The sequence below is a fragment of the Falco peregrinus genome, chromosome 2 (genome assembly GCF_023634155.1).
Source record: "Falco peregrinus isolate bFalPer1 chromosome 2, bFalPer1.pri, whole genome shotgun sequence".
In the NCBI taxonomy this organism is placed as follows: Eukaryota; Metazoa; Chordata; class Aves; order Falconiformes; family Falconidae; genus Falco; species Falco peregrinus.
The window spans coordinates 14,059,196-14,079,495 of record NC_073722.1 but is presented as its reverse complement, the minus strand read 5'-3'; the positions used below and the strand labels follow the sequence as shown (position 1 = coordinate 14,079,495).

General features: G+C 38.2%; 1 protein-coding gene across 5 annotated transcripts in view; it reads left to right on the top strand.

Moving 5' to 3' along the window:
• ANAPC10 (anaphase promoting complex subunit 10) overlaps positions 1-20,300 on the top strand; it is a 41,659-nt gene that overhangs the window by 2,449 nt on the left and 18,910 nt on the right. For 2 of the 5 annotated variants that reach the window (XR_008746109.1, XR_008746110.1), the window contains exons 1-4: positions 187-524; positions 6,832-6,948; positions 8,944-9,034; positions 9,790-9,910. Coding sequence is in view for 3 of the 5 variants with exons in the window: in XM_055797599.1 (XP_055653574.1) it covers positions 6,834-6,948; positions 8,944-9,034; positions 9,790-9,910 (327 nt within the window). In the remaining 2 variants the exon portion in view is untranslated. The other 3 variants (XM_005243322.4, XM_055797597.1, XM_055797599.1) reach the window with 3 other exon arrangements.

The window sequence follows — 20,300 nt, the reverse complement described above, 5'->3', positions numbered from 1 at the left end:
GGCGCGCACCATAGAGAAGACGGGAGGGAAGGGAGGCTCACCATAGAGAGAAGGGGCCCGTTCGGAGAGAGAGCGGCGCCTCCCGCCGCGGGGCGGGATCAGCCCGCGCGCGCTGGGGATGTGACGGTTGGTGACGCCGCGTCCGGGTGACGCCGCGGGAAGAGGCGCGTTACGCGCGAGGTGCGTCTCGGCAGCCCACCCTCGACCCGCAGCGCTCCCTGCGGGGACAGCGGGCCGCTACGGGCCGCACCGGTTCCGCGCTGAGGGGAACCCCCGGGGGTCAGCGGGCCCGGCCCCTCCTCACCGGCTGCGCGCGGGCTCATCCCCCCCCCCCCCCGCCGTTCTCTTTTAAACGGGGCTCGTGCGGGGTTCTGCGCGTGCGCGGCGGGAGCCAGTCCGGTAGCTCCTTGGCGGGCTGCGGGCCCTGGTGAAGGTGACGGGTCCTGCCCGCGCTGAGGTGATCCCCCGCGCTGAGGTGCCCGCCCTGCTGCCCCCTCACCCACCGCAGCGGCTTCGAGGATCAGGTGGGGACGTTGCTCCGTACCGACCCGGGGGACGGGGTGGGGAGGGAGAAGATGGAGGACGGCGGCGACCGTAGCTTGTAGCCGACCCTCAGCCGGTGACGGGGACCGGGCCGGGGGGTGAGGTGGAGGGGGTGCGTCTTCTCCCGCGCCTCGCCTCCAGGTGTCAGGCCAGCCGCGGGAGCTGTGGTCGTGCCCGGGCAGAAGCGAAGCGCCGCTGGCTCGGGTGGGCGGCTGGGGGCTGCTTAATCGGGTACCTCCTCCGGGTGCCTCCCTCAGCGACTCCCCCCAGCTGTGAGAGGGGAGCGTGATCTGGTGATTAAGCACAGCCGATGTATTTCGTGAGTAGGTGGTGTTGATTTATTTCCAGTACTTAAGCGTTTTGTGGGCTTGGGAGATGGGGCCACAGTACAGTGTTGTAAAGCTAATCAATGGTACTTAAATTCGCAATTGAAAGCCCTATAAAGAAGTCGTAGGGGGAAGGCTACCAAGGAGCTTGAGTGAAAGCAGCTTGGTTTGTTAAACTGACTTCATCCTCTGGTTGCAGTGTTTTTCCAAGGCTGCTTTTACTTGCATAAGCACTTGTAAAGAAGTGCTTGCATCCTTTACAGAACAGCTTATATCCCTACTAGGTACTTTTAGAAGCCTGGGCTTGTACAAAAATACATTTGTAAAAAATGTATTCGTTTAGATTGATTAGGGATATATGTATAAAACTGGTAATGTACTTCTCTTGTGCCGTTGCTCTGATTACCTTATTTTTAGTGAAATATACTTGTGACAGTGAAGGACTTAAGGTAATTTTCACTGATAGGCTTAAAGCAATATACTGAAGGCAGAGTAAAAGTAATAGGTATTTAAAATTGCATTGAGAGCATAATATGAGAGATCAAATGTACAGGTGAGCTAGTTGTTGAAATAGGTTGCTACTGAACGCACACTATCATTGTTAAATATTAATTAAATCTTAGTAATTTCGATGTTCAATGTTACTGTTCAATCTTCCACCTGGATAAAACCCAGGAAGCATAGTAAGAGACTAGTTTCCAGATATATCTTGAGATCTTTAAAAGCTTTAAACCAACAAGGGGCCATCCAAAGAAAATCAGAGCTTGTGAGGGAAAATGAGTAATGTAAGGATGAAAATCAGAGAATCCTTAGGTTTGAAAAAAAGGTATGAAATCCCTTTCTATTAAGAAGAACGAAAAACAGCCTTATAAATCAGGGATGTTGCAAAAGTGCTGTAATGGTCAGTGCAACCTTTGTTTGGTTTTGATAGAAAAGTTTTAGCCAGGTAATTGCTAAAACTGAATGAAATATGAAGGCAATGCAGTCAGTAATAGTTTAAAAAAAAAACCAAATAAACAAAGCTAGCTGAGCTTTGATCCCCTGAAAAATTCTGGGGAGGTGGCTTGGGAGGAGAATTTGTTGATAAGTAGAAGACAATTAAAAACAATGTGCAAACAAACCAAACTAGTTCATTGTCTGTTAAGAACAGTCTGGATCAAACTTGTTTTTGCAATAACCAATGCAGTTAATGAGGAAGGAATATAAGGGGTTTGTCTTGAGTTTTACAGGGTTTCTGCTATTCTCTGGGTCACTGTTAAAAACAAGCTACTGAAATGTGGTCTAAAAATAATGTTTTTGAGGTCGTCTACAGCTGGTTGAAAAATTCCTGTTTGAAGCTGACTTGTAAATAGTTCACTTCTAAACAGGAGTGTCACTAAATGTCTTTCTGGCGGGTTCTGCTTTGAATGTATTTTCATTGTTTTCTGTAAAGGTGAACACGAAATAGGTATGTTGCGGAGTTGGAAGGATTGCAAGGATTGTACAGCTCAGAGTCAGAACTCAAAATTATCTTGAGAAGATTGATAGCAGATTGGAAATCAGTGTAATTAAGCTTAGTTAATGGGAACTGAGGGAGGAAGTGAACAAAGGGACGAAAAATCCAAGGCATGAGTAGTGGTAAGGGTATTACTGAACAGCAAACCGTATCCCGAAAAAGTACTTGAGTGCTGCAGTGTATAGGAAATCAAATATTAATCAATAATGTAATGTCCTTTCAAGTAGACAAATGTTATTTTGGTATGTTAACAGATGTGATTAAAGACAAGGGAAGTGATTGCTCTGCTCTAACTAAGGGCCTTAGCTGAAGTGGTATGGCTATTTTTTTAACCATAGTATGCAGATCTCTAGACTATGCAAGAATATGAGGTTTATAAAACTTGGTTTGAGAGAACCTTGAAAGGCATGGGCACACTAGTGAAGAAGAAACTAAGCAAATTTGATGAGTGCCCTCACATCTGTAAAAGGGTTGCTATGTGAAGGCTAGTGATTATTTAGTCTTTGAGTTCTCTGGAGCAAGAGAAGAAATAATGCTTTTTTTTAGAAGGTAATACTTAGGTTAGGCTTAGGTTAGGTTAAAGTGAAACATTTGGCTTTTATGTTGACAGAAACACTGAAGCTGGTATCTGTTGAGGACAATCTGGTCTCTCACAGGTCCTTACAGGTGTGTGTTTAAACAGCTCTGTGTGTACTAACATAGTGGAATTAGAAATTTTAGTTCAAGAAAACTGCTTTGGAATCTGCAAAAGCTTCCTTGAGCCTGGATTTTTATGGAGCTTCAATAGGAAAGAGCCACGATGTATCATGCTTTATCTTCTCTTCAGTATGTTGCAGCAGAGTATGTGTGTGCTTAGTGATGGCTTTGCTTTCAAGTAAGCATTTTTTTAAAAATGTGTTCCACTGGTGTTCTGAGAGTGACCTCTCTGTCTTGATTGTGAAAGGTAGATTATTGAACTGTTTAAATCCATTCCACTCTGTTTATAAACCGTATGTTTGTTAAAACATTTCTAATGGCTGCTACTCCACAGCGGTGTTCTCTAGATAAGAGCAAACTTCTCTAAGGAAGATGCTGAGGGATAAAGAGTTGGGGAGGAAGGGGTGGAGAAGAGCTTAGCTGCTGCCTTGTCTTGATCAGAGGATGTGCATACCATATAGTGGGAAGTGGCAAAATGAAAGTGTGATGTTGGCCATGTCATTGAGACATATATGTTAATGTTGTTCATGAGTAAAGCAGCCTATTAATGGTTTTTTGGAATAACTGAATTGGAAAATTGGAGATGCTTCCAGCCAATGGTTCTATAGATGAGGTGTGTCTTTCCATTTTTCAGCACATGTCAAGGAGAAGGGCTTCTAGGCAGATTACTTATTTTTACACAGCCTGAAAAAAATAGGGATTCTCATTCCATTGTCTCCTTGAGCTAAGAAAACATTTTGCTTTGTTTTTTTATTGGTGCCTTAAATTGCTTTTAATGGTAAGTATTTGTGTCTTGTGCAAAGTGAGGTACTTCTGCTAGTAAAATGTCAAGAAGTCTCACTTGAGTGAGCTGGCTTGTTGCAGTATTATTTTTCCTTAGTACTGCTGTAAAGTAAAAGCTTTCTGCTCTTAAAATTCTTAGGAGTATTGGGAACCTTCAGCAAAACTATCCGGAATGTATTATTACTAACTATGCTGGTTAAACAGAAGTTCTGTCATGAAAAGCTGACTTGATTAGTTCAATTCATGAGTTCAAACATAAAAGACTTTCAGTTTTTCACATTACTAATGCACAATTTGTGGTTGACTTGTGTCAGCAGTGGTTTGGAGTTGAAATCTGGATTCTGAGCAGCTTTGCCTGTTAGACAGAAGGAAATGAGCTCGGTTTAAGATAGTAAAAGTTGGATGGCGTTTCTTGCTGTACATTTTTGACCCTCAAAATCTGTGTCTCAAACTTTTGTGAACCAGTACAATACAAATCTTGGCATTTGTGTAGAACTTTCCTGTGTACACTGAAGCTTATAAGACATTTCAACTTAATTGTCTTAAGGGATTCTGCATACTTGAAAATTCTAATCATCTCAGAAAGTTGATTATGCATACTTTTTCAAAAAATTACTAGATGTAAAATGTAATTTCTGTGATTTACCTTATTTTGGTGGGTGGGATGTTTTGTATACACCTTATGTCTTAAGGTTGGGTTTTTTCAGTAATCTGACAATAGCTATTTCTTGGAATGAAGGTGTGACTATCAGACTTGGAGGTTTTTGTTATTTTTCTCTTGAAGTCAAAATAATGAAGGACTGTGAAGACTTGCCGGTGGTGATACTCAAGAGATGTTTTGTATCAAATGGATAATTTAGCCTTACCTTGTGAAGTTGGATTTTCTATGTATATATTTTAGAGGTGTTAAGAAAGGCATTTTTGGTTTCTGTATAAATCTGAGAATTAACATGAATGCAGCTCAACTTCTCGTAGTTGATTTATTGTCACAAATGTAATAGCACAGTTTGGACTAGTGGGTGATTTGAGCTTTAATAAGTCTGGGAAAAGTCTCCCCAATGCTTAATAAACATATTTTGAGTTTTGTTGTAGGATGGGGGTTGGACTAGATGATTTTTTGAAGGTCTGTTCCGTGAATCCAAACCACTCTGAAAAATGTTGGGTTTTTTTTTCAGGTAGCTGTGAACTAAGTGTTTTGTAAGTCTTTCTGAAATTGTTTTACATTTTTAGAAGATTAGAATGCCTTTGTCACTTTTATTAAAGTTGTACTAAGCAGTAACCAGAGTAAGTTACTTATGGAAATAGAGGTTTTTGGTGTAGCCAAATCAATAGAGAACAGCTACATTTTAAAAGAGTCTATCATAAATATCTGATAAAGGTTTTAAAACGAAGAATGTAATATTTAAATACAGTGACTAGGAAAGATTTCTGTGCTAGTGTATTGTTACAGAAATGACTAATTAATTGCCTGTCTAATTTTAATAGCTTATTTTTTTAACAACTTTTCTGCATGGGCAGACATCTTGTTGCATGAAGTTTTTTGATTGGATGGCATTAAGATTAGTATATTTGTGAGTATATGAATATATATGTGATATATGTGGGATTATGTGTAGTGTTCAACTGACTTTTTTGAGGATGGTGTTTGAGCAGGACTTTGTGGATTTTTGTGATGCTTGCTGTTGCCAGTACTTAAATTTTACTGTACATGTAACTATTTTTTTCAGATTTTTTTAATGCTAGTCAGGACTGCAGTCTTGTATATGCAAAGGCAGCAAAAAAACCCCCAAACCTGGGAGTCTTTCAAGTCTGTTTGCACAAGAAAAACAAAAAACCCCAAACTTATCCAAGGACCAATAGAAAATGTTTGGTATGGACAGGGATGTGCACTACAGAATTCGGATTTCCTGTGTCAGACAAGTTTTTAGCTGCAGTGTTGTTGTTACATAGAAAGTCTTGTTTCTGCCTTTTATCAGTTCTGTAGTGGGTAAGGTCTGGATCTTGTGGACGCCAGCCTAGTTGAATACTTCATTTGCTGTCTAGGCAGGAAGATGTTCCCCAAGAATAAGAGCATAATATGATGTTACACATGTAAACAAAGGATTAGATGTTAACTCTTAATTCCCTGGCTCTCGAGTGTTTTACATTAAAATTTAAACTTTAATGTAGTTCCTTGCATGGGACTTATGCTTCTTTTGGAATTTTTTCTTTTTTAAAAAAAGTCTAGGGAGTAGTAAAGTGCTCCATAATATGTGAAATCCAGCATGATTATGTTGTAGTATGTGTAGCAGTAGTCTAGGTGTTGAGGCTGAATGTGGTAACTTGAGCAGTGCAAATCACAGATTAAGGATTCCAAATGAAGTTAAGGAAGTGGACCATGGGTAAATGTGTTAATGATGAATCCCTACCAAATTAGACACTACTCAATTTGTTTGAACTCTCATTTCCTGTTCTTAAGGAGAAGCATCTCCAGGAGGACAGGTTTGCTCTAGCTTCTGATTAGACTTCTGAACTTACAGGTTAGGAAAACCCTTTAAGTGTATGTGAAGGGGAAACGAATTTGTATTGCTAGCCTTTAAATCAACAAGATCTGTTTTAATTTCTTAAAAACAAACAAAAAAGTAAAAAAAAAAAAACCCACCCTGAAACCCTGACTAACTCTGTGTGTATGAATTAGAATGTACAATATGTCTTATAATTGTTCCAAGTTTGTATTGAATTTTTAAGGACACAAAATTGAGATGTATGTGGAACCTTTTATTTAAAGATATAAAGTTTTTACTTGTATAGTATTTTGTTATCTATATAAATAAAAGATTCTACAGACATGCAAAAATGTATATGTATACATGTATAAAGCACATATTCTGAAGACTATATGTAAGTGTAAGGCCAGAGAATTAAAGTGTCTATATGAATGAACATAACCCTTTAATTTTCCCATCAAGCTAAAAATGTATCAACTAACTCATTGTTTTCTTTTACTAGAAATGACTACCCCAAACAAGACACCACCTGGTGCTGATCCAAAGCAGTTAGAGAGGACTGGTACTGTTAGAGAAATAGGCTCACAAGCAGTTTGGTCTCTTTCATCCTGTAAGCCAGGTAAAAGCACAACAAATAATGTAAAAAGCTGAGTGTACACTTTTGTTATTAGGATATATAATGGTTTACGTTTTGATAAGAAAACACACATACAGAGTGTAGCAGTAAAACTGCTGGTAGTATAAGGGTAGCCACTTACCGTGGTTTAACCCTGGCCAGCAACCAAGCACCATGCAGCCACTCACTCACTCCCCCCAGCCCCCCCAGCAGGATAGGGGAGAGGATCAGAAGACTAAAAGTGAAAAAACTAGTGGGTTGAGATACAGTTTAATAGATAAAGCAACAGCTGCACATGCAAGCAGAGCAAAACAAGGAGTTGATTCACTACTTCCCATCAGCAGGCAGGTGTTCAGCCATCTCTAGGAAAGCAGGGCTCCATCATGTGTAATGGTTACGTGGTTACAAACACCATAATGCCCAATGTCCCTCCCTTCCTACTTCTTCCCCCAGCTTTACGTACTCGGTATGACATCCCATGGTATGGAATATCCCTTTGGCTAGTTTGGGTCAGCTGTCCTGGCTGTGTCCCCTCCCAGTTTCCAGTGCCCCTTCAGCCCTCTTGCTGGCAGGGCCCGAGAAACTGAAAAGTCCTTGACTTGGTATAAACATTATCCAGCAACACCCAAAACCATCAGTGTGCTGTCAACATTGTTCTCACACCAAATCTAAAGCACAGCACTGCACCAGCTACTAAGAAGAAAGCTAACTCTGTCCCAGCTGAAACCAGGACACTACTATGAAGGATTTGTGCCTAGTCTATATTTGATGCAATATGAAAGTGGTAATTACATCAGAAATATCCTACAATGAGGAAATATCTCGTATTAACAAAACAGATGTTTTACTGATTTTATACTGATTTAGTTTTTTTTACTTGCACAGTGAACAAACACAACCATGTGAGCAGAAACATACCCAGCACTGTGCAATCGTTACTATGCTTTGGCATTTTTCCTGGGTATCGTCAATTTTTGACTTAGAAAAGCCATGCAGCTGGATGACCTAAACATTCTGTCTGAACTTTGTGTGGGCTTGGCTATTATATTGTAGCTCTCTAAATCCTGCAAGTGAAACGGGACTATTGTAAATGGTCTTGAGGTGCAGTTAATGATAGCTTATACCTGCTCAAAATACCTGAAAATCTGTATTCTTACCATCTGAGGTGGTTGAGTTGCTGTTTCAGAAATATCTGCTGGGAACTGATCTGGTATCTTGCTGCAGCCTGCAGTCAATGATCCCTTTATGCCACCATATTGAGCTCACGTTGAATGGCTTCGGTCTGATGTTCTGGTGTCCTGGAGAAAAATACCATAGTTCAGTTGCTTCAGAGTGAAGACAGTTTTTTGTAGCAGATTAAACTTAAACAGCTGAATTAAAACTGCAGCTAATGTGGGCAAACAAAGGCATGTGATTACTCAAAAGACAAATAATGAGGGAATGGAAAAAAGATTTGGAGTTGTTTCTTCTAATGTGGCAGTATTAACTTTCAGGAATACTGGTTTTTGCATCTATTTCTTGTTCTAGTCACCAACTTGAAAAGGTACAAATATTTCAGGAGAATATTTGAAAAGAAAATTTTGCATTTGGCTAAAATTTTACAATAAACAAATGGTCTCTGATAACAATTTTCCTTTAGTTCAGCAGTTAGATTATAGAATATGTGGAAAAGCTTAACCATTTGGTATTGTTCTTGCAATTAGTATGAATTACTACTTAACCATTTGATATTCCAGGACATGTTGAATGATTTCAAACCCCACAGACTTCAGCAAGAGATAAGAATATAAAGACACTCAAGCAATGAACTTTGACAGATTCCCACATCGCAGTTTTGGTCACAAAACCATAGGCAAAACTCAGCTATCTAGAAATATTTCCTTATGTTAAAACTGAGGATACATCCTTTGGTTTGTAATAGCTGAAGAAAAGTTGTATCTGTGGTGCCTGCATCACAGAAATGGGATATTCAAGACTATTACATTTTCTTTTTCTTAGGATTTGGAGTGGATCAATTACGAGATGATAATCTAGAAACTTACTGGCAGTCAGATGGATCACAGCCTCATTTGGTGAACATCCAATTTAGGTATTAAAAATTACTCTGTATGGGTTAGGGTGTTCTGTGTAACTTTGTATTTATTACTGTTCACCAATATAGGAATTCTGGAAGTGCAAGGACTCCAGGGTTAATCCTGTTACCCAGCTGGTAAGAAGCCAGTTAGATAGTGTTTATAAAAATGAGGATTTCAAATGTTATGGTTACTGAATGCCTAAATAAGGAACAAAAAGGAATGGTTTTATGTATGTAATTTGTAACAGCTTCAGTTACCTTCCTAAGGTGACATTTTTGTCCTGACTTTCTGTCTTTGAGTGTAATTTGAAGGGTAGGTTTGAGAAACCTTTTCTTGTTCTGTTCTGTGTAGGATGCTTTCAGTCTTTTTTCTTTAACCAGACTCTTTAAGGTGAGGTGAGAAGTTTGTCACCTTTTTTTTTTTTTTTTTTTATTTGCTTTCTGGAGGACTCTTTGGTATAGTAATAGAGCCCATATTTGATAAGCTAAACATGCTTTATCACATGAAAGTTGGCATTTGGCCTTTTGTTGTATTTTGTGTTATACTGACACTTCTGAAGGCAGACAAAGGGGAGCAGGGAAAATCAACTCTGTGTGCATAGCAATGTGGAAAAACACCTAGCTGCTTTAACAGTGGAGTTCTTATAAATCAGTAGACACACTTGTGTTAAGTTTTAGAACATTTCAATCCTTAGGTTTTTGCTAGTTTGTAATAACTATCCTGAATGTTTTCCTGTATGATGCTTACATAGCTTTTTTGCTTCTTGCAGAAGAAAAACAACAGTGAAGACATTATGTATTTATGCAGACTACAAATCTGATGAAAGTTACACTCCAAGCAAAATCTCTGTCAGAGTAGGAAATAATTTTCATAATCTCCAGGAAATCCGGGTAGGTCAATGGTGCTTTGCTTTCTGTCTTAAAATAGTCCTCTCTCATTAGGACATCTGATGTAGTAAAATGGTTTTTGGAGGTAAAATATGACCTTGTGCTTGGAAGGGGGGAAATGCCTGGGTTAATTTTGATACTTGCTTTTAGTTTTTATCTTGCAAATTTACTAGGCTGGTTTCTGTGGTTTTCTTCAGGGTCCATTACCAACATGGTTCTAGAACAGACTTGATATACCTGTAATGGAATAAAAGACTGAGGTTTTCTAGAACAGGGCTGTTAAAAATGGTTAAACTGATCTCGCTTAAAATATCTGCAAACCCTATGCATTGCATATATCAAAAGGGAAACTTAGCTTTTAAATACTTACGTATTTAGACTTAAGTCAAATTCATGCGTTTTTTATTTTATGAATGGGTTGCTCGCTATTGAGCCTGACTAGGAATCAGAATTTAAAACTACAGGTTTTAATTATGCCTGTGTATGGTGCTTATATGTCTTTGGAGTCTGGATTTCATTTTTGGGAAGCTGCGTGTACTCTTACTAACTAGTAGCATCTGGTTCAAAGCTTACTTTGACACCCTGGCAAAAAGAAACTGGGACACAAAGCCTAATAATGAGTTATCAGTTATGCAAACGTTGCTTGTTTTCTGCTGGTTAGAGAATCTTCATATAAGTGAGAATCTACTACATATTTGTTAATAATAGTTGACTCTAGCCACTACTGATGGTGAGAGCTAGCAGAATTGCAACACTCGCTTTACCATAACGATCTACAAAGCATGCAAGATACCAATTAAAATGGGTAAGTCTAACATAAGTAAAACATCATTTATGAACACATCTTACCATAATTTACAAGTATCATTTCTAATCTTTTGCAGTTGGTTTTTTATACTGGACAGTCACTGAGATGTAGAAATTTTGGAACAGATTCAGTGTTTTTGTTTTTAACAGTGAGGCAAAATCCAGTTTCCATTTCTGTAGATATGACATTTGATGCTAAAGACTTCGAATGGGACATAGATTTGTAGTATGTTGTGAATGTTTTTATTTACGTAAGTGTAATAGTCAAAACAGTATTTTTTTTCATGGTGACACTTCTAGCTAGGAAAAGTTTCTTTGATGGAATAACTGAGATCAGATTTGAGTTCCTGTAACTGTTTAGTTTTGCTAGCCTTTTAGTAAGTGGTAAAAGCAGATTTTAAATAATCCATGATATTTGTAGCTTACCTTGTGAACTACTCATGAGCAGGTATCTTTGCTAATTATGAGTTACAGTAGCCTCATGTTTCAGACTGCTCTTCTCTGAAGCTCAGCAGCTACTGATATATTGGGAGGGTTCAACTTTCCTCCCTTATGGCAGGTGTTACAGTAACAGAAGGCTTAGGATGATGAGGAAAAGGGAGGTGCTAAATAGTGGTTTGAATTTTTACTTTTGGGATTTTTGTTTTCACCTTTTCCAGTGTTTGAAGTCCCAGCAAGAGCAACTAATAAGTAGGTTTTAGATGCAGTGGGAATGGAAAGTGTAATAAACATGTATGCCTCTGTTACATATCTATATACTGTGAATGATCTGTCATCTCTCAGGTGTTGACCTATACTTTATCCTAAATCTTTTTTTTAAATTAAATATTCTTTTGAAAGAAATGATTCATCACATTACTTTGACCTTAATCAGCTGCAAATTCAGTCTTAATCGTAACATAGCAATTTGGGAATTGCACATTTTTTAACAGTAACAGCAGATGATCTTTTCCTTGTTGGGCTGTGGGTGTGTTTTCCGAGTGTCCACTAGATGTCATTGTTGTCTGTAATTAGCAGTTTGATTTTTGTGCTTGTCCATTCTTTCAGTTATCCTTTTATAATAATGTTTAGTGCAGGATTATACATGTAACTGCAATAGCTTAAGTTTCTTATACAGTGGTAAACTTCCACTTTTTAGGATATGTGTCTTGTTAAGGTTCTATAGAAACAATAACTTAGAATAATAATAAAATGTATAATAAGCTTATTCTATTCAGTCTTAGGCAGTTTCTCAGGCAGTATTTCTTTGGCTAGTTTCTTGTTAAACACAGGATTTTACACATAATGTACTTAGTTAAAAAGGGCACTTCTAAATTAAACAAGTTGCTAGTATCTTTTATAGTATATTAATATGACTGTAATATGTTGCATGAGAGCAGTCATTCTTATGCATACCACATGCTCATATGCTTTTTTTATTTCAAAACTGAGACGAAATCACGGTCAAGCTGCTTAATGAGATACAATACTTCAGTGCTGTAGAATACTAGTGACTAACTTTGTCACCACTGTGATGTTAAATATGGATATCAATTTTCATATTTCTTAAACCGTTTGATACTTGGGTTGTTACTTAAATTTTTCTTCAATCCTGAAACTTTCTCTTTCCTTCAGCTTCTCTGACACATAGGCAGGTTGTTAAAACAGTGTGAACTGTTATGAGCTCTTCAGAGAAATCTGCTTAATTATACAGTGATTCCATTGGCTTCAGGACTGATTAACTGGGTGGAAAATCCAGCTAAATGATTTTATATTTTTCCATGGATGCTTGCCCAGCTCATAGTGTCTAATGAAAGTTCTGTGATGTGGGTTTTTTTTTTTAATGGTCTAACTTTCAAAATAATGCAATGTGCTGTTAGGCTTGTTTTTATCACTAATATAAGATTAGCTTTAGTTTGTCTAGTATGCAGGCATGTTCTTTTCGGAACGTAAGATGAAATTTTCTGAATAAAAGGTTTGGTGGGTTTTTCCCCCCCTCTGAGAAACAAGTCATTTGTACCCCATTAAATGGGTGAGAATAGCTGTCATAATCTGGCAGTATTATTCCCTTGCTCGGCTGAAGGAACTACAGTTAAGAGTGTGCAGTAAGCCGCCTCTTCCAACTTAAATGCCTTTTTATTACAGCTGTCAAGCTTGAAGAGCAGATATTTTCTCATTTCCAGTCTCAGAATTCCCCCACATAATGGTGCAAACAGTCTGGATGGTAGTCCGTAGAGGCACTTCTGGAACAGTATCCAGACTCTTCAGTATGTGATTTAAATTATTACACTTTCTCACAATGTGAAAATAACTTGCCACAAAGGATGTGAGTGAAATCTTGGCTGCAAGAGATCTCTGGTCTCTTCAAATAATGGTCACCAGCTTGTTGCCTTCCAAGACATTTAGGTCATCAGCAGTTCATCTTGTCATGAAAAAATTAAGTGTTGTAATGCTAAGTGCAGATAGGTTTTTGGGTAATAATCACCTAGTAGTTTCAATCGCTTCTGCTGTCAGCCTATAATGTAGGGCCTTTACACAGCAAAGCAAGACACCTGTAAACTCTTGTAAATCCAAAGATGTAGAACTGGCTAACACAAGACATTGGGAAAGTGTGGGTCAGACTTTCTAGAAATAGTTAGTCATTACATTAGTTCACATTGAGAAGCCACTGCTGCTTAATTTCCAAATTAAAGTTGCTTTAAGAGCCAGAACCCCTCCTGAAAGAGACAAAGTTTTCTGCTGTGCCTTGTAGAGGACTCGACAACAGAATGTGGTGTACATGTCTTGGCTGTAACTAGGTAAGATGCAACTAGACAGGTATAATTTCCTTCCTGTCCCAGCAGGAGTTAATTCCTCCAGCATGCTTTTGGATATCTCATGCTTTTTGATTTGGAGTAGGACGTGTTTTTCATTTAGTTGTTTGTGTAGTTCAGAGAAACTGGGAAGCTTTGTCATAGGACCAAACCTTTGCTAGCATGTGGCATTGCTTTTTGTACGTTGTTTTTCAAATTGCTCACAGGTAATAATAATCCACATGGCAGGTAAGATGTATTAAAGTTCAGGCCTAAAAGGAAATGATCAGAAATAACCCACTGAAGGGGGAACGGGAAGCCTCTGGCTGGGAGTGTGTGCTCCCTATGCAGTAGAGTAAATATGCAGATAGCATCGCGGCTCTGTGTAACCTAGTTAAGCAAGGTGTTTGCTCTTGGCAAGCCATTAAGTCTGAAGCAAGGCTCATGGAACAGGGTAACTCCCCTGGTTAACAACCTTCATAGGCGTGCCATGCTCTACCACTACGCAGGGAAGGATGGCCCTTAGGTAGGAAAAAAGACAGTTGGTCACTGGAGGTCCCGTGTAGTAAACTTTGCATCAGAGTGATACAAAGTATTAAACATTGTTTTGGAAGAGCCCTGCTTTATTTAACTGACTTGCCCAATGCTTTTCTTCTGGAACAAAAGCCTACTTGGCCTTTTCAACAAGACTCTGTTCTGAAGATGACTTTGAAGATTCAGGTGAGAGCCCTTAATACACCTTTCCTGGCAACAGTGTGAGTCCTTTGTTTCAGCTTTTTGTTGTCTTTAGTTGAATTGCTGTCAACTTTGTTTTCAGTTTGTTTTCTAGCCCTTTTGGTCTTGCCTGGTGTTTTGTAACCAGGTACTCCAGAGCTGTGGCAAGCGCAGCATTCTCCCTGGTGGCATGGTGTTGTGGCCAAGCACCACGGACAGGGCCGCTTCTTCACTGTTTTAAGAGATTCTGCACTAGAACAGGGAATTATCAACCAGAGGAATGACAAAACTGGGAAGCCTTTCTGAGAGGAAGTTAAGGAAGTCTGACCCAATTGAATCTTTCTATTCCCGTAATGTCCAGTGATTGTAGCGGAGAGGCTGGACTTTCCTAGATGTTTTCTGAAACTCAGCAGGTGGCAATCTCAACCTGTTTTCTGTATGTGGAGTAAACTTAGATACCGAGGAACAGTTAGGTGCTGACTTGTCACAGGACTGTTGCAAGCTAATGAATCAAGAAAATGTACTGCTTCCGAGTCTCTGATCAGACATCTCTAAGGTGCATTTTAAACTGCTTTCTTCTGAAGATGGAGTACTGAGTTGTTACTGCTTTATTTAGATTCCTGACTAGGCTTCAAGTACTTTGGTTAGAATCATAGAATAATTTAGGCTGGAAAAGACCTTTAAGATCATGAAGTCCAAGCACTAACCCAAGACTGCCAAGTCCACCACTAAACCATGTCCCTAAGCACTTCATCTAGATGGTTGTTTTGAATGCTTCCAGGGATGGTGATTCCACCACTTCCCTGGGCAGCCTGTTCCAATACTTGACCATCCTTTCAGTGAAGAAATTTTTCCTAATATTCAATTGAAACCTCCCCTGGTGCAATTTGAGGAAATAATGCTGATGTTTTCTTCCATATAAGGAAAGATGCATTTCTGACCCGTAATTATTGCTTGGGTTCAGAATGTCAATTAAAAATATTGTCTGCTTTCTGCAAAGTACACTTGATACTAAGAAAAGACTGAGTAAGCTTTAGTTTCATAGAATTTCAAACTGTATTCTGTCTTATCTGTGTCCGGGATGTTCTGCAGATTAGGTCATCTCATAAGCTTGTTCATTTTGATTGTTACCTTGCTGCTATGCTAGTTGCGTATGGATTTAATTCATCAGGATGTAGATGGTACCTCTTCCTTACGTAAAAAATTTACCAGTACTGGAAATCTGCAAACCAGGGGAGTAGAATGATCTGCTGGTATTGGTTAGTTACTAAGCCTTGTGTTTGATGTCAAGGGTAGTAGTCAAGTTTAGGAAGCAGGGTGATTTCCATTTGATGTAGATTTGTACTCCACATTTCCACTTCCAGAAGAGAGGATATTTTGTGAGTCACCAGCTGGGGTCTTCATATGAACCTCTCTCTACAAAAGAAAGGCTAATTAAATGGCATAGCATCACTGTTCCATGCTATCGTCATCATCAGGGTAGATGATATGACCTGCTCATTGTTCTTATGCTTATGGAAATCAACTAATACATGCTTGGAACTGTGGAAATTATGAACAGGATTGCAGTTTTCCTGGTTTTTGTACCCTGGAATGAAAATACATTGGAATGGAGCTTACTATGCAGTCGTGAGAAATGCAGTTGTTGAAATAGGCTTTTGTGCATATGAGTTACATGTATACAAATAGAGATCCGTATTAGATTCAGAAGAATTCTGAAGAATGGAAGATTATTTTGGTCCACACATCATAAAATTGTTACGCATTATCTTACCTTGCTGTGAAATGCTGCTTTAAAGAGAAATAAACATGTCTTCTGTTGGGTCTTAGAGGAAAAAAAAGAGGAAAATTAAACATTTTTTTTTTTTATGCTGTGGTATGTGTTGTATGTAGAAAAATATTCTTGTTTTGTATCCCAGCATTCAAAAACAATTCTATGAAGGAACCTTTTCTTGCCACAGAGGGACTCAATTAGGCAAGGGTACATTAAAGAGGCCCTGTATTTTTAATTCTGTCAGTCTGACTTTACCTTCTGAAGCCGAGGAAAAGCCATGTAAAAGAAAGTGGCAACAGCTCCATGGAAGGCAGGAACTTGATGAAGTACAGAGCTTTCCTCAAGGGAACTCAAGTACATGGAGGCTAGGAACTGATTGAAGCACAAAATTTTACATGTATGTGAAAGCCTTGCCTGGAATTATAACCTTTTTCATGATTGTTCAATCTAAGTTCCACTGTGGAAAAGGAATTAGAAAACGTGTATGATTTTCCACGTAAAGTGAAAGAGCTTTCCTCTCCACTGCCAATGAGAAAAAGACAAAATAATTTAATAATCAAATTGACTCTACCTTATGTTATGCTGTGTAATACCTGTTTTGTGTAGGGAGTGTTTGGTTACGTCATTTCACCTCTTCTCTCTGCATGAAGTTCTAGTAGGTGGATTTGAAGAGATTTATCTTTTACTTCTATCAAATATTTTTCTGGTATGGATGGCTAAAAGCTTCAGATAAAAAAAAGCGCACATTATCAATGCAGGGAAACTGTCATCCAACATGATGAAAGAATTTTTCATAAACTTTAATGCAAGCCTCCAGTAGTGTATTCTAATAATACTATCAACAAATTCTGGTCCTTTCTCTGGCAGACAGGAGCAGGTTGCAGATAGTGCTCTGTGTGGGAGAAGGAGAGTGCCAAATAATTGAACTGTTGATATTGGTGCTTTTTTCAGAAATTAGGGTTAGTATTGTGGCCTTACAACAAGTAAAAATTGGTATGGGAAACCAAAAATTTAAACAAGTGTATTTTCCAACACTTTTGAAGCATGTAGGATGATAATACTGTTGTAGAATGGTAATAATATTAGTCATCTTGTAGAAAGGTTAAGTGATTTGTTTGTCTGTGCAGATTGCCTATGGTATTGAACCAATATGTCAAGTCAAAGCCCACTTTGGGTTGTGTCCAGTTTATACCTAACTGACTGAAACCTGTAATTGTGATGTTCATTGGTACCAGATTGTGAATGTTTTGACATTCTTGTTCTGAGTTAGTTCTTTCTATAATTGCCTGGTTTGCACTGGTAAAATTTCAGTCTACCTAAAAAAAAAAAAAAAAAAAAAAAAAATATTCCACAAAGCCAAGGTAAAGCATCGTACACACTTTTATATATAAAAGTTCCTACTTCAGTTAAGCCAAAATAAAGCACTCCCCCTTCCAGTCCCTAAAACCTGTTGTTCCTGTTTGTTCATCAGTTTGTTATACTAACTCAACTTTTCTTGGTAACGCTATTTGTTGTCAGTGGTGCTTTAATATTGATTAAAATTGATTAAAATAGCTATTAGAGATTTAATATACTGTGTATACTTCTGTGTTGTTCACCAGGTTTATTAATTTGTGGAATCCATATTTCCTCATTGATTATCTCTTGATTGTCTCCTATACTACAGACTGCCCAGATGGTTTCAGTTGGCTTTGGGTATTCTACAGATACTGCAAAAAACAAAAAGTGGTAGAATACAGCCATGAAAGATTGCTGGTTTTCCATGATAGTTTCTTACCTTCTTTATATCCCAGAAGAATTTGTTCATGAAGACTTGAGTAATGAAGAGCCGTGTACTTATAGACTAGCACCTTTACCAATCCTAACTAGTAAAAAGGAAGAATCTCTTCTTTGCAAGAATACTTTGTATGAAGGGTGAAGTGAGTTACATATATGTGTTAATGAAAGGTCTGTGAAACAAGGGTCTGTCACTTCTCTTTGCACATTTTGTCAGTGGCATGGCTGTGCTGCTGACCTACAAAAAATCTAGCAAGTGCTGTGGAATAGTCCTTTTTTTTTTTTTTTTTTTTTTTTTTTTTTTTTTTTAACCAATAACTGCGGCTGATTTCCAACACCCCCTTCTGGCTTTTGTGAAAGCATTTTATGTTGCCTTTAACCCTTAGTGCTACGTATAGCATGTCTTTGTTTCTTTTAAACTGTAGCTCTTTCTTTTTAATGCCCGGATAGATCAGAGATGCTGATCTCTCTCTTTGATATCATTACCAAACTTTTGGAGCTCCTAGAGGGATCAGTCAAATGTCTGTGTTCTTTAGCTCCTAGAAATTGGTCCAAATATGTATATTTAGGTACAATAAATCATATATATTTAAAACGGTAGCGCCCCCCACCCGCCTTTCACTCCCTGAAATTCAAGTTGTAATCAAATTTACATGCTATCAGGCTGAGGGAAGAAAAAGCATCTTTTTCTTTTACATGCCCAAAATGTAGTGAAAATCCCTGTGGACAGTCGTGTTTACAAGGGTAACTGTCTGCATTCAATTGTGGGTTATAAAAGTGCTTGCTTGAATAAATACACTGAGCTATCAGACAGAACAACCAATAGTTGGGTGGACTAATTGACCTTGTCAGTAGAATAGAAACACTTGCAAATAAAATTCCCATTGCCAGCAAAGTTGCAACTGGAAACCCCTGAAGAAACTGTGTATATCCTCTAACTATTGTGGAATGCAATGATTCAAGCAGCAGACATTGGTAAAGCAGACAGCTTTACTTTGGCTTTGTGGAATATATTTTTTTTTTTTTAGGTAGACTGAAATTTTACCAGTGCAAACCAGGCAATTATAGAAAGAACTAACTCAGAACAAGAATGTCAAAACATTCACAATCTGGGTGGGGGGTGGGGTAGTAGTGGGGAATAATTAACTAAGAAAGTTTTATATACAAGCATTTTTCAGTGATCTTTTTTTGTGGTGTGAGGCTACATGCGTTCACCAAATCATCAAGCAGTTCACTTCCCACATTGAGTTATGTTTTCTAACAATTGCTATTACTTTTACCATATCTCAGGTCCCCTTGTATTACTTGTTTTGCTGGTGTGTTTTTATTATAACGTACTCCTTTCAGAAAAGGCAAAGATGTTTGGCTAATAACTACAGCATGTTGTAATGAGGGTGGAGTATGTTTGTCATTCTACAGCAATGGTTGGCTTACATGAATGTCATGTCTATAACTGTGCATACTGTGGCAGTTTTATATTTTTTAATATATTCAAATTGCATAACACTGGAAAAGAATCGCAGTAAATAGCAGAGTATCTGGTCTTCCAATCAGATGGAACCATTTTTTACTTTACCAGTGATGAGTCACGTGTCTTCTTAAAAAAAGGAAATATTTTACTCCAGAAATAAGTCTTCACAAATGAATTACTCAGGTATCAGAAATTTCCTTTTAAAAAGTTGGACAATGTCACACAGGTGGAGGTAGTATTTAGAAAAAAAAGCAACAGTAGAAGACATAACAGGCTTTGCTGTGTACTATAAAAACATCATTTTATTTTGGTTAGGAAACAAAACAGGAAAAATGGCATTTGGGAAAAAGGTCTGAAAAACAGTCTAGTTTAGCTGCTAAATAAACTTCATAGATGAAGGTTTAAAAAAAGCACCAAGATTTGTAAAAGGCGGGGGATAGTGTATTTCACCTTAAGTAAGGGACAATGTGTAATAAGGGATTTTGTGGTTTTACAGCTCGGTGCATGTGTTTGAAAGCTGTTCTCTCAGCAACGTGGGTGGCAGGTTATGCTACCATATAACGTATTGTAGTTGGCTCTCCACACTTGTCAGGGTTAGCGTTCAACCATTCGGAAAATTTTCCCATTGTTCTATCATGTGAACCAAGGCTAGTGTTGAATTCCCAATAACCTTCTGCAGGAAAAAGAGGTTTAATTAGAAAGTTTGAAATTTGATTACTTCTGTTATTGTCTTAATGTACTTCTCTCTAATTTAGGTGCTTATCTGCAAATGCAATCAATTTTTGCTCAGAAAGATGAAAAATAAACTTAACACTGTACTGCAGTTGCTTCAACACTTTTAAAAGAAAACTTGTATACTCAGTTCTGTCTTTCTTCAGCATTAACACTCTATTTCCATCTTAAACATGTTTGCTTTAGATGGATCATAGCTTTTGGCAGCTACTGCATTTTTAGCAAATAATACTGTTTCTAGTAAGAGTTGCAAAAAAAAAAAAACACACAAAACTTTGTGTGAGGTCCTTGTAAACTGAACCTTGGGAACGTTATGTTATTTCTGTATTTTCCCTTTTGTGCTGCTTC